The sequence below is a fragment of the Primulina tabacum genome, chromosome 3 (assembly GCF_025594145.1).
Source record: "Primulina tabacum isolate GXHZ01 chromosome 3, ASM2559414v2, whole genome shotgun sequence".
Taxonomy (NCBI): Eukaryota; Viridiplantae; Streptophyta; class Magnoliopsida; order Lamiales; family Gesneriaceae; genus Primulina; species Primulina tabacum.
The window spans coordinates 44,745,980-44,760,838 of record NC_134552.1 but is presented as its reverse complement, the minus strand read 5'-3'; the positions used below and the strand labels follow the sequence as shown (position 1 = coordinate 44,760,838).

At 37.4% G+C, this 14,859-nt stretch overlaps 1 protein-coding gene across 1 annotated transcript; it reads right to left on the bottom strand.

The window, feature by feature from the left end:
- Positions 1-414: 414 nt before the first annotated feature.
- Positions 415-3,304, bottom strand: LOC142538739 (uncharacterized). Its single transcript, XM_075644036.1, has 4 exons — positions 2,572-3,304; positions 1,995-2,125; positions 1,052-1,246; positions 415-699 (listed from the first exon to the last, which is right to left on the bottom strand). Exons 1-4 carry the CDS (start codon positions 3,302-3,304, stop codon positions 415-417), a joined length of 1,344 nt encoding a protein of 447 aa, XP_075500151.1.
- Positions 3,305-14,859: the final 11,555 nt, after the last annotated feature.

The following is a 14,859-nucleotide window of genomic DNA, read 5'->3' as shown; positions in this document are numbered from 1 at the left end:
AGTTTGTTCTTGAACGGTTGGATTTTCTTTTGAAAACTTTCCACCTGTTTTTCTCAGATCTACCTCATCATCACTGCTAGTTTCAAGGTTAGTAGCATCAAGATTATTTATTAAATCATGTATACTGCTACTACTATTGTCATGACATATAGAAGATTCATCAAATACAATATGCGTGGATTCTTAAACAGTGAGAGTTCTTTGGTTATAAGCTCTGTATGCTTTGCTCACTGCTGAATATCCTAAGAAGATGCCATTGTCAGCTTTTACATCAAATGCAGTGAGATGGGTTTTCCCATTTATATGAATAAAACACTTGCAACCAAAGATGCGAAAGTATCCAACTTCTAGTTGCTTGCCGGTCCAAATCTCATATGGAGTCTTTTCATGATTTTTATTGATCATGGACCGGTTTTAAGTATAACAGGCAGTGTTAATAGCTTCTGCCCAAAATCTTTGTGAAATATTAGATTCGGCTAGCATAGTTCTAGCTGCTTCCATTAATGTGCGGTTTCTTCTTTCAGCAACTCCGTTCTGTTGCGGTGATCTGGCCGCTGATAATTCATGCTTTATTCCATGATCTTCAAGATAGGATGACAGGAGTTGGTTTAGAATGTGGAGCAAACTTGTTGATGAGTTCCAGACATCTTGCTGATGAGTTTCTTCCTCTGCTTTTGAATGTGGAGCGAACTTATTTTCCTAATTGACGGGCATCGCTTATTCTATCTTTGGCAAAATCAATGTTAGGCAAACCAGATACAAGTTTAAGTCGGATAATAGTAGCAATGGATTTAAAGTTGAGATGGTTGAGTCGTTTATACCAAAGCCAATTTTTATTTCCATTCAATGCAATAAAGCATGTAGGTGCATTAAGATAATCATCATTCCATTTGATTTTATATGTATTTTGCTCTCTATGACTAGTTAACATGATATTACCAGCTAGAGTTTTTAACAGTGCATAAGAATTTTTGAAACTCAACGGTGTAACCCTTGTCACATAGTTGGCTTATGCTTATCAAGTTATAACACAGATTTCTACAAGAAGTACGTCTTTAATGATGACTTTGCCGTGGATAATCTTACATTTACCCACAGCTCTACCTTTAGAATTATCACCAAAGGTGATTGTTGGACCTTTGTAGTTAACTATTTCTGATAAGAGATCTTTGTTTCCAGTCATGTGTCTAGAGCATCCACTATCCAATAACCAGATGGATTCTTCCAGCTCCTTTTTCTTTGTTGCCTGTCATTATTGAAATAAGAGATTGGTACCCTTTTCTATTTGGGTCCTGAGTTTATCAGTCCTTTAGGGATCCACACTTGAATTATCCTGAAGGATTTTTAATTATGTGTCCTAAAGTAGGTGCAGTTGTGTGGAAAAATCAAGTGGTGTATGCAGTCCTTTTTCCTTTCCAGTATGTTGTTTTGACCGTCTGTCATTGTCACTTAATCGATACCTCTTTTGAACAGGTCGGCTGTTGTGGTAATGGTTAGGTCTAGTTTTTGAATGATTTCCAGTTGACCCTGACTTTCTGCTGGCCCAATCTGAACCGTTGTGAGCGGTTGTGTTTGGCCTACGTCTGAGCCATGATCTGTTGGTTTTATCATTCTCAATTTCGATGTATCCTAAACCATGTTGCCTTCTGTTATTTTCAAGATTTTCATTCTGAGTGCTTTGATCTTCAGTCTTATCATGTTCATATACCATACTATATGTGACAAATTTAATTGGTTTTAAACTGTCTTTCTCTAGGTAGTGGTTGAGTTGATGCTTCAAAAGTACTACATTCATTAATGCTATAACCTATTCCGGTTCTGTCTCCGGCTGGTTTCTGCATTTCATACATCTTGTTAAGAGAAACAGAGGACTTGTTCCAAGTGTTGACTGTATTTATCAACTGTTTGTTTTCTTTCAAAGTAGCATGGAACAATCTTCGCATGTCATCATTCTCAGCCGTTAGCAGACTTAATTTTACTTTCAAACCGTTAACCTCTTTTTGCTGTGAACAGCTAGAGAGAGTTAACTTGTTTTTCAAGTTTTGTTTTTCTGTTTTGGCTTCATTGAACTGCTGTGATAGCCTCTTAAACTCATTTACCATGTCGTGAAGTGCGGTGACAAGATCTTCTCGTATGAGTTAATCAGAGTTAAAGTCAAATACCATTTCATCAGTAGATTCTTAATCTTCTTTGGCCATGAGACACTCTACTTTCTCATCTTCGCTTTCACTTGAAGATTCTTCAGAAATAGATTTTTCAGATTCTGATTCAGCCCATTTGCCTTTATCTTCTTCTGCAACAAAGACTCGCTGACTCTTCTTTTTTATGAATCTTTTGTTGTCTTTAACTCGTCTTCTGTCACTTGATTTCTTTTCATCTTTTCTTGGCCGGTTTCATTATGCAATAAAGTGTCCTTTCTTTCTACAGTTAAAACAAGCTTGACCATCATCATTATGGTCCTTGTTGAAGTGAGGTTTATTCATCCGTGATTGATTTTTACGCATGAATTTACTGAATTTTTTAACGAATAAAGACATGCTTCATTGCTTAATTGCTCGGCCGATTTCTTACTTGTGGACTCTTCGACCGGAAGAGTCACTGTGGTAGCTGCCAATGCCTTTGTTTGTTGAGAGGTGGATGGTTCTTCTTCAGTTCGTATCCCAAGCTCGAACTCATATGCTTTAAGGTCGGCGAAGAGGTCATGAAGTTCCAGCTTGTTTATATCTTTGGATTCATGCATTGCTATAGTCTTTACGTCCCATTCTCTGGGAAGAGCTCGCAAAACCTTTAAGGCAATTTCACCGTTACAATAATCTTTTCCTAATGAAATGAGTTCAATGATAATACCGCTGAACCGTTCATCAAATTCTGTCAAAGTTTCTCCTGGCTTCATTTTCGCATTGTCAAACTTCTGAATGGAGAAATTTAACTTTCTTTCTTTTGTCTGATCGTTGCCTTCACATAATTGAGTGAGTTTTTTCCATATTTCCTTAGCAGTAGTGCAAGTTTTGATTTTGGCAAACATATTTTTGTCCAGAGTCTTGTAGAGGATGTCTTTGGCAACGTTATCCATATTTGCCTTCTTTTTGTCATCAGCTGTCCATTCGGATCTGTGCTTTTCTACCATTTGAGGAGCACCTTCGATTGTAGCGGCAGCTGTGTTAACTTTCAAGATTTTCATCGGCCCATCAGTGATAATATACCATATATCATCATCTTGGGCTGCTAGATGTGCCTGCATACGAACTTTCCAATCATCATAATCTTCTTTAGGGAACCTCAGAATTTTATTGAAAGAAGCCATAAGTATTCGAAGTGAATATTAGTGTTTGAGAAAACCTCACTCTGATACCACTTGTTAGGATCGGGAAAGAGTTTAGAGGAGGGGTAAATGAACTCTTTCAAATTTTCTCGTGTAAAATATTGGTTTTGACCGTTTTTAGGCGGTTGAAACAATTCTTCTCAAACGGTTGGAAATGTGAACCACTATTTAGTGCGGAAGACGGTTCACACTGATTTTTATGGATGTTCGGAGAATGAATACTCCTAAGTCACACCTTCTTCCCCTTGGAAGATTTCCACTAAAAGACTTTGTCTCTACAAACTTTTTGCAATAGCCCACTCCAATCAGGACTTATCACATTGCCTGTTTTGGAACTCTTAGTGATCACTTTACACATCTGGATTTTAAGAACACTCAGTTCACCAAAAACTGATACTAAATCAAATAACCAAAAGGTTACAGATGTGAACAATCAGTTTGTTTTGAGTATCACGAAATTGATCCTAAGAAGATCGAGTGTAATGATGTTTTAAAGCGTGCTGAAAGAGCGATGAAGTATGTAAGCTTGTGATAGTGCTCTGAGATCTTTGTGTATGCTAGCAACGAGATTTTTAGCTGTTGATTATGAGTTGGTTTTTGGGCTAGCACACTCCTCCGTTAATATATATGTGATCTTCTTAACGGTCGGAAAAGATGCAGTAACATTAACCTCATCCACTGAACAGATGAGTTGATGTCGACTTGATGAGCATTAAATGATCTTTCATAGAAGCATTTAATGTTCCTTTTGCTCGGCATAGTTCTGAAGCGCTTTACCTGAGGAATTCCTTTTATGGTAACTGTCTTCTTTAATATAAACTTGAAGTCTGTACTTGGTCTACCCTTTCAGGGATAAAGATATAAATGCATATCATTCTTGGAACTAATGAAAGTATACGTTGACTTCAAGGCGGTGTGATATTTTGAATGTATCAAGCCGGTCAGAGAATGTCTTTGAGCAATAAATAGTTCTGGTTCTGAGAATCATTAAAGTCCAAGCTGAATCTGCTAACGGTCTGAAGTAAGCGGTTGAGACTTCTTTGAGCTTCAACCGGTTAAGAAGATATACCAGCTGATGAGCTGAGCGGTCGAACTGGTGCATATCTCATATACGAACCGCAGCTGATTTCGAGCTGACTTGTTTTTGTCATACACCAAAATTCTTGGGAATAATATTTTCTTAACAGATATTACCAACCATTTAAAGTGGAAAATCTTGATTTAGTGTTTACAAATATATATATAGCACAATAAATACTTGACAACATTTATAAGTTTTGGTATATATATTATATACTTATAAGATAATAATATATAATATAATATAAATATGATTATTTAATATATTGGAACCATTTTATTAAGTGGATTTCAATTATTTTCATAAATTTTAACTTTATTAAAATACCAAGAGTTGATTCTTCTAATCTCAACTACTTAAATTAAAATATGAACAATTAAAAATTATCAATTAAATATTCAAACAATTAAAAGAAAAACAAAAAAAAAACAAAACAAAAGGACATTGTAGCGGACTTGTATTTACATTAGCTTCCATGTTGATACGATATTCTGACTCACCGAATTATACTACTTGTGGACAACTTGCTTTTGGGAGTGCAACAATAAAAGTCGCATTAAGTTTTTTTTTTTGTCGTCGTTGCCGGGGAAGTATAATTTAATTTTAAGTCTATTTAATTTTATTTATAGTTTATTTTTATTTCTTTGAATTTTTATTGCTTTTGCATGTTTTTTTCTTTTGCTTTTGCATGAGCATTTGGTCATGTACACTTAGTGGTCGACTCATTCGAAATAACATTTTATTTTCACAAAACATGGCGGAAGAACCCATCCAAGAAAATGAAGATGAAATTCTATCTCAACATGATCCTGATAGATGAAGAACATTTAGATATCACATGAATCTTACACGCACTAGTGCACCTTCATGTCTAGTTTTTCCCCCCTGATGCATCTCATTTCAATTTTAATCCTGATATTATTCAACTTTTACCCAACTTTCATGGCTTAAATTCTTAAAATCCATGCATGCATTTACGAGAGTTTGAATAAGTGTGTAACACATATAATGATCTAAATTGTAGCATGAACACCATTCGACTTAAGGTTTTTCCTTTTTTCTTTAAAAGATAAAGCTAAAACTTGACTACAAAATCTTAGATCGGGATCCATTCGAACTTGGGATGAATTGCAACAACAATTTTTGAAAAAGTTTTTCCATCTCATAGAACAAATTCTTTCAAAAGGCAAATCATCACTTTCACTCAAAAACAACGAGAAACTTTTTATCAGTGCGGGATAGATATAAAGAATTGCTTAATCTTTGTCCACATCATGGTTTTGAAATTTGGAGAGTTGTTTCTCAATTTTATGAAGGCTCAACACCTAAAGATAGAAAAATGGTAGAATTTATGTGTAATGGAACATTTGAAGATAAAGATCCAAACGAGGCAATTGAGTATCTCGATTCATTAGCTGAAAATGCTCAAAATTGGGACACTATAGATACAATCGAACCATCAAACAAGATTCAATCTCTCACATCTTGTGGATGTATGTACACCCTCAAGGATGAACATGATCTTCAAGCCAGATTTACCTCTTTGGTAAGAAACATTGAGGCACTTGAATTGAAAAAGAATGGTTAATTAAAATCTGTTCAAGAAATTGTTGTCACATTTGTGATACAAGTGATCATTCTACAAAAGATTGTCTCACTTTGCCCTCTTTTAAAGATTGTCTCCATGAACAAGACAAAGTTTTTAACAATTTCAAAAGGCCAAATTTTGAACCATTTTCTCAAAGTTACAATCCAGGTTGGCGAAATCATCCAAATTTTAGTTAGAGGAATGATAATGCTGCACAATTTTTACAACCACATTTCCAAAATCAACAAAATTTTCAAAATTATGCACCTTATATCCCTCCACCTAAAAGGAATTTGGAAAATACATTGAATTATTTCATTGCAAAACAAGAGTCTATCAATACGCAAAATGCTCAAACCATGATAGATTTTAAAGACACTCTTGCTAAATTTGCATATGTACTTAATGTTCATGAAAAAGGTAAATTTCCTTCATAATCATAGGCTAATCTCAAGGATCATCATTCACAAACTGGAACTTCTAGAACTCAACTGATGGATCAGGTAAAATCTGTTATTACCCTTCGCAGTAGTAAGGTTGTGGAAAAATCCATTCTTGAACCTTGTGAAGATGATGATAAATCAACTCCAAAGGGTAAGGAAGTGGAATTCATAACTTGCGTAAGAGGAGGATCAACAGACAGTGTCACCCCATTCCCTCATGCATTGAAAAATACCAAAAAAAATCAAATTTTAATTCTGATATGTATGATATTTTTAAAAAAGGAAAATTTAATATTCCTTTATTAGATACAATAAAGCAGGTACCATCATATGCCAAATTTTTGAAAGACTTGTGCACTGTGAAAAGAAAATTGAATACGAAAAAGAAAACATTTTTAGCCGAACAAGTAAGTGCAATCATTCAAAATAATAATACTTTGAAATACAAGACCCTGATTGTCCTACTATTTCATGTATTATTGGAGAACGAAAGATTAAAAAAGTCTTGCTTGATCTTGGCGCTAGTGTGAATTTACTTCCATATTCTATTTATCAAGAACTCAATCTAGGGGAGTTAAAACATACTTCGGTCAAACTTTTACTGCCGATAGATCTGTTAAAGTGCCAAAAGGTATGGTAGAATACGTGTTGGTCCAAGTTGATAACTTTGTATATCCTGTAGATTTCATAGTTTTAGATACAACCAATTGAAGCTTATAATGAAATTCTTGTAATTTTGGGTCATCCATTTTTAGCAACTTCTAATACTCTAATAAATTGCATAAATGGAATAATGAAGTTGTCATTTAGTATCATGACCTTGGAGCATAATGTTTTTAATCTTTTTAAGCAACCACATGACAAAGGAGATGAAAGTGAAGATGAAAATTTTATTGAAACTCTTGTGGAAGAAAAAATTCAAGAAGAGAGTACTCGTGACCAATTAGATATTTGTTCAATTGATACTGTTAAAAAATATTGAAATTGATCTTGATGATTTTATTATGTATCACTCGTTACTAGGATCAGAGAAAGAATTTGAGGTAAAATATGAGAACAAAGATGAATCACCCATATTGTAATTAAAACCCTTGCCAGAAGAATTGAAGTATGCATTCCTTGGAGAAGATGAAACATATCTGGTGGTAATTTCTTCCAAACTAGCAAGAGATCAAGAAGATAAATTAGTTGATATGCTTAAAAGACATAAAAATGCAATTGGTTGGACACTGCAAGATCTCAAGGACATTAATCCACTAATTTGCACACACAAAATTCATTTAGAAGAAAATGCTAAAACATCTCAACAACCATTGTAGAACCCAAAATCAATACACGTAAAATACATGCATTGATTTAAATTGTTAAATTATTTATTTAAGTTTAAAATGATTTTAGCGATGCATGATTTATGAATTTGCATTATTTTAAATTATTTATGTTTATATGATGCACGTTAAATTTTTTTTTTAATTTCATGTTTCAAGCGATTATTCGATGCAGGATCAGAGAATTAATATCGGCGACAATTTGGACGATTTGTAAAACATGGTATTTTATTTTAAGTCATGAAAGTGTCATTTTAAATGATTTAGTAAGTTTTTAAGCATTTTAAAGCCTAATTTATTTATTAGGATGATTTTTTAATATTTTAAACGTTGTAAATTATTTTATTAAATCTTTGAGTGAGATTAAGTAATTAGATTAGTAATATTTTAACACTAATTATTTAACTAAGCATTTTACCGACTCCCTAATTACTCCACCCACACACATTTTTTGTGTTCTCTCTTTTGATAAGAAAACCTAGGGTTCTTGAACTCTAGCAGCAGCTACCTCTTTCCTTCAGACTTCTGAAGATTTTCGCTCATTTTCGAGCAAGAAAACGTGCAGCAATCGTCTCTCGGCCATCTCCCGCAATCCACCACGTCGGTATTCGTTATATTCTAGCATTTAGATGCAAAAGCATGTATATTCTTTTGTTTTTGCATCGATCTCGTCAAAGTTTATGTTTTGATGTTATTGTGTGTAAAAATCCATGTTTGTTATGTAAACGTTTGAGCAAAAACGTTTGGAATGATTCTTGAAAGTTTTTAGATCTCAAAACCGGAAGTTGATGTCATTTCATGTACTGTACTTTTTCGGTCGATTTTCTGGAAATGTTTTCAACATATAAAACATAGTACTTTTTGATACCTTCGATTTGATAGTAAATTCGTGATTTTGTGCACAAGAAATGAGTGAGTTATGATCATTCTCGTGTGACTGCACAAATTGTGATGTTTAAACGATTTTTTTTATTTGAAAAACATGTGTCTGTTGTCACTTCGAGTCATGTGAATTTTTCGTCGACTTTCTGTATAAACTTCAACATAGAAAATGCAGTACTTTTCAATATCTTCTATTGTTAATTTTTAGACAAGATATGAGTGAGTTATGATTATTCTCGTGTGACTGCTCAACTATGTTGGTTTTCAAAATTTTTCGCGCAGATGGAGCGCACTCGAGCGGCAAGAAATTTCTGCCCGAGCACCAAGCATTCTTGCAAAAAAAAAAATATTTAAAATTTTTGTCTTGGACAGGCATGCATAATGTATTAGTATGTTCGACGTGCAAAAGAAAATGTTTTATTTTTTAGGTATGCTAAATGTCTTGTGACCAATTATGAACAGGTTTGGAAGCCGGTGAACGTGGTCGGTGACCTCTCCATTCCGGTAAAGCATGACCGGGTTTAGATCTGGATTGGAAAGCGGTAAAACATGACCAGGGACCAATCCACCCAGTAAAGCATGACCGGGGATCTCATGTATGTGGGTGGACATCTCTACTAGCGCAGTACTGTGGTTTAGTCTGATGAGGTGCATTTATGTATGGATCACTTACTTTGAAACATATCTCTACGCAAAATGATGATGTTTATGTATGCTCAAGTATGTATGATGCAAGTATGTTTATGAAACGATGGCACGTCTATATTTATGTTTGTACGTTCAAGTTTAAGTATGTATGGTCTACTTTAAAATGCATGTGGTTTTATTATATATTACTTGTTATTCTCAGTTTATACATGTTGAGTCTTTAGACTCACTAGAGTTGATCGATGCAGGTGAGGATGAGTTTGAGGAGGTGAGAGGTGGGGACCAGTGAGTTGGCTTGGACTGCGCAGAGGCTAAACCCGAGGACCGCCTATGTTTTAAGAATTTATGCATGTTGATTCAAATACTCTGATTTTCACGAGATTGTTTTACATTGTTTAAACCAGTTCTTTTTGCAAACTATATTTGTAATCGTTTTTATTTAAAATATTTTAGACAAATAGTTTATTTTTATCGCAATTTAGAAGATTAGTTATTTATTTAAGAAAATTTTTATTTTTCCGCAAATTTTAAGTAGTTAAAAATACTGTACATTACAGTTGGTATCAGAGCGATGTTCTTGTAAAGGATTATGCCTACTGCCGGTTTCGAGAAACTCATGAAGTTACGCCTCAAGTTTGTAAGTTTTAAAGTTTTAAAATTCTTTCTTGTAGTAAGCATCAAAGTCATGATTTCAGCATGTACATGTTTAAGTTCAAATTACATGCATCTTATGATATTAATATTATGTTCATGCATGTTGGGTTTGCGTGTTGGGTAAATGTTGGAACAATATGCCTCCTAGACGTATGGTTTCCCGTGGAGCAAGGGATGAGAATAGAGAGGCTTAGGATGGGGAGAGGGCCACTCCTCCTCGTCCACCGCCAGATATGCAGGCTCAGATGCTTGCAGGAATGACTCAGTTCTTCGCACAATTTGCGGGGAACAATGCTGTAGTAGATACAAGGGCGAGGACCAGGCCAGAGGTTGTGTATGAGAGGTTCAGGAGGATGAACCCAAAGGAGTTCTCAGGAACTACGGACCCGATGATAGCTGATGGATGGATTAAGTCCATCGAGGTAATTTTTGCTTTCATAGAGCTGCATGATGCAAACAGGGTCAGGTGTGTCACTTTCCTACTGACAGGAGATGCCAGACTGTGGTGGGAGAGCGCATCTGTGACAGTCAATTTGCGAACACTGACTTGGGATGGTTTTAAGGAAGTCTTCTACTCCAAGTACTTCACTGAGTAAGTACGCTCCTACCTGATCAGGTAGTTCATGACGTTGCAACAGGGGGACAACAGCGTGGCAGAGTTTGTCAGGAAATTTGAGAGGGGGTGTCACTTTGTACCCCTAATTGCGAATGATTCCTGGGAGAAGCTGACGCATTTTATTGATGGATTACGGCCGATCTTGCACTGTAATGTGAGAGTTGCTGGTCCTACTACTTATGTTGTTGCCGTGTCCGAGAGCCCTAGGAGACAGAGCAAGACCAGATGGACATTGAGAACGACGGGCAGGGCAAGAGGCCCTATCAGGCACCTCAGCAGCAGCAGCAGTCTCAGTTTAAGAGGCCTTTCCAGGGACAGCAGGTGAAGATGTCATTTCAGGGACCGCCGAAAGGCATGGGTCTTATTCCTCAGCAGAAGGCTCCTCAGAGGCCTGGTGAGTACCCGATGTTCCCAAAGTGCCACCGCCAGCATGTGGGGCAGTGTTTATGGGGATCGAGCAAATGCTTCAAGTGTGGAGCAAGCGATCATATACTGAATGAATTCCTGCAGTGGAGGCAGCTGACCTAGGGGAGAGTGTTCGCATGTAGGTAAAGGAGGCAAACCTAGACACGACCCTGTTGACTGATAACTTATGTAATTCAGCACCAAATTATTTTTGTCTTGCATGTTTCTAATTTGATTTGGGATTATTAATGTGTTGTTCCGTATTTTTGGTGACTTGGGATAGAAATTTCCAATTATGCATGAGGTTAAGATTAGTATTTTGGAGTGTAAGTTTTTGTGTTGTGCTAACGTCTCTCAGGAAATATCTTCATAAAAAGAGTGGCCACGAAGGCTTTGATAGATTCTGAGGCCACACACTCTTTTATCTCAGAGACGTTCGCTAACCATTTGGATGTCCAATCCATTGGACTTAACGTGAACTACTCAGTGATAGTGCCATCAGGGGAAGAGTTACCAGCTACTAGCGTGGTCAGAGATATTGATCTTGAACTGCATGTCCACCTAGTGTATACCGATCTGATTATGTTGCCGATGCCAGAGTTTGACATTATCTTGGGAATGAACTGGCTAACGAAGAACAGAGTTCTTATTGACTTTCAGAAAAGATCAGTGTTGGTAAGACCGTTGGGCATGAAGCAATTTCTCTTTGAGCCAGATAGATGGAGGATTTATCCTCGCATAATCTATTGCATGCAGGCACGAAGACTTATTCATAAGGGGTGCTAGGCTTTCTTGGCCAGTATTATTTCCACACCTGACGTACCCACTCCGTCGATATCTGATGTACCAGTAGTCAGAGATTTTCTTGACGTTTTTTCTGATGACATCACAGGCCTTCCAGCAGAGAGAGAGGTGGAGTTTTCCATTGACCTTGTGCCAGGTACCATGCCAATCTCTAAGGCACCGTACTAGTTTAGCTCCAGCTGAGATGTTAGAGCTCAAACTAGCAAATTCAGGAGCTCCTAGATAAAGAATTCACCCGCCCTAGTTTCTCACCATGGGGTGCACCAGTGCTCTTCGTAAAGAAGAAAGATGGGAGCATGAGGTTTTGTATCGATTACCGAGAACTGAACAAGGGCAAAGATCAAGAATAAATACCCACTACCAAGGATCGAAGACTTGTTCGATCAGTTGCAGGGAGCTACAATGTTCTCTAAGGTAGATCAACGATCTGGGTATCATCAATTGAAGGTAAAAGAGCACATGTTCATAAAACAGCCATCAGAACCAGATATGGGCACTACGAGTTCTTCGTGATGCCGTTTGGACTGACGAATGCTCCAGAAATATTTATGGACCTTATGAATTGAGTATTTCAGCCCTACCTAGATCAGTTCGTCATAGTGTCCATTGACGACATTCTTATCTACTCGAAGAGCCTTGAGGAGCACGGTCGTCATTTGGGTAAAATTCTGCAGGTCTCTTAGAGGTGAAAGTTGTTTGAAAAATTTAGTAAGTGTGAATTCTGGCTGGAGAAAGTATCATTTTTGGGACATATAATATCTAGCAGTGGCATTGAGGTGGATCCAGTTAAGGTGGCAGCAGTTAAGAAATGGGTGGTTGAGCCAAAGAATGCGTCAAAGATCCGCAGTTTCCTAGGCTTGGCAGGCTACTACAGGAAATTTATTCAGGGGTTTTCCTCGATTGCAGTGCCACTCAATTCATTAACTAATAAGAATGCTAAATTCTTATGGAGTGAAGGATGTCAGAAGAGCTTTGATACTTTGAAGCAAGCTCTTATCACGGCGCCAGTTTTAGCCATGGCATGGCAAGGCAATTTTGTGTTGTACACCGACGCATCTAAGCTCGGGTTAGGCGTCGTTTTGATGCAGGCATGGTCGGGTTATAGCTTATGCTTCCAGACAGTTGAAGGTGCATGAGAAGAACTACCTGACTCATGAACTCGAGTTAGCTGTCGTTGTTTTTGCGTTGAAGATTTGGATACATTACTTGTACGACGAGAAATGTTAGATATTCACTGATAACAAGAGTCTCAAGTACTTCTTCACGCAAAAAGAGCTGAATATGAGACAAAGAGAGTGGTTGAAATTGGTAAAAGACTACGATTGTGAAATTAGATACCATCCAGGGAAAGCTAATGTTGTGGCAGATGCTTTGAGCAGAAAAGTTGCAGTTGTAGCACAGCTGTCAACGCAGAGATCTTTTCAGTAAGAAATTCAGAGGTTTGGCCTGGAAGTTTATCCTAATGGCAGAGCTCCTAAGCTTTCTAATCTACAGTCTAGTCTTCTTTTCTAGACCGAATCCGTAGAGGTCAGCCTTCGGATGAGAAGTTACAGAAATGGAGACTGAAGGATGAGTCCAAGAGTAGTGTACTCTACACAGTATCCGATGGTATTGTGAAGTACAGAGGAAGGATGTGGGTGCCTAGTGTAGATTTGATCAGAGAGGATATCATGACTAAGGCACATACATCTCCGTATTCCATTCATCCAGGAGGTACCAAGATGTACATGGATTTGCAGATGCTGTATTGGTGGTAAGGTATGAAGCGAGACATCCACCGATTTGTATCTGAATGCCTCACTTTTCAGCAAGTGGAAGCAGAGAATCAGAGGCCTGCAGGTAAGCTTAAGCCGCTCCCTATCCTTGAGTGGAAATGAGAGAATATCACCATGGACTTCGTTGTCGGTTTGCCGAGGTCAGTTAGAGGATCCAATGCCATTTGGGTTATAGTTGATCGACTTACTAAGTCAGCACACTTTTTGCCAATGAAGACGACTTTCTCCATGACTCAGTATGCAGAGCTCTATGTCAGGGAGATAGTCCAATTGCACGGGATCCCAGTTTCTATTGTGTCATACAGGGACCCGAGGTTCACATCGTCCTTTTGGAAGAGTTTGCATTCAGCTATGGGGATGAAGCTGCTATTCATTACGGCATTTCACCCTCAGACAGATGGCCAGTCTGAGCGAGTGATTGATATATTGGAAGATCTGTTGCGAGCTTGTGTTATAGATTTTCATGGGAATTGGGAATCAAAGCTACCCCTAATGGAGTTTACCTACAACAACAGCTTCCAATCATCTATAAGTATGGCTCCCTACCAGGCACTGCATGGAAGGAAGTGCAAATCGCTGATTCATTGGGATGAAGTCGGTGAGAGATCAGAACTTGTCCCAAAGATTGTTTAGCAGACTGTAGATGTGGTGGTCAAGATCCGAGACAAGATGAAGACCGCCTAGAGTCACCAAAAGAGTTATGCTGACAAGAGAATGAGAGATCTCTAGTTTGCCGTAGGAGATAAAGTATTCGTTAAAATAGCACCTATGAAGGGTGTTATGAGGTTTGGGAAGAGAGGCAAGCTGATTCCGAGATTCATTGGACCATTTGAAATTCTTGACAGAGTTGGGACACTAGCTTATCGTCTAGCCCTACCGTCGAATATGGCTAGAGTACACAACGTATTCCTCATCTCGATGCTGAGGAAGTATATAGCATACCCTTCGCATGTTTTGAGTTTTGAGCCGTTGCAAGTTGGCTCCCGATCTGTCGTATGAGGAGAGACCAGTCCAAATCTTAGACAGACAAGAGAGGAGACTTCGGAACAAAGTGACCAGGTTGGTCAAAGTCTGGTGGCTGAACCAATCAGTGGAGGAGGCCACTTGGGAGACCAAAGCAGATATGAGAAGTTGCTACCCGAAGCTGTTTGGTAAGACTTAATTTCGAGGACGAAATTTATTTAAGTTGGAGAGGAATTGAAGAGCCCAAAATCAGTACACGTAAAACACATGCATTTGTTTAAATTATAAAATTATTTATTTGAGTTTAAAATGATTTTAGAGATGCATGATTTATGAATTTGTATTATTTT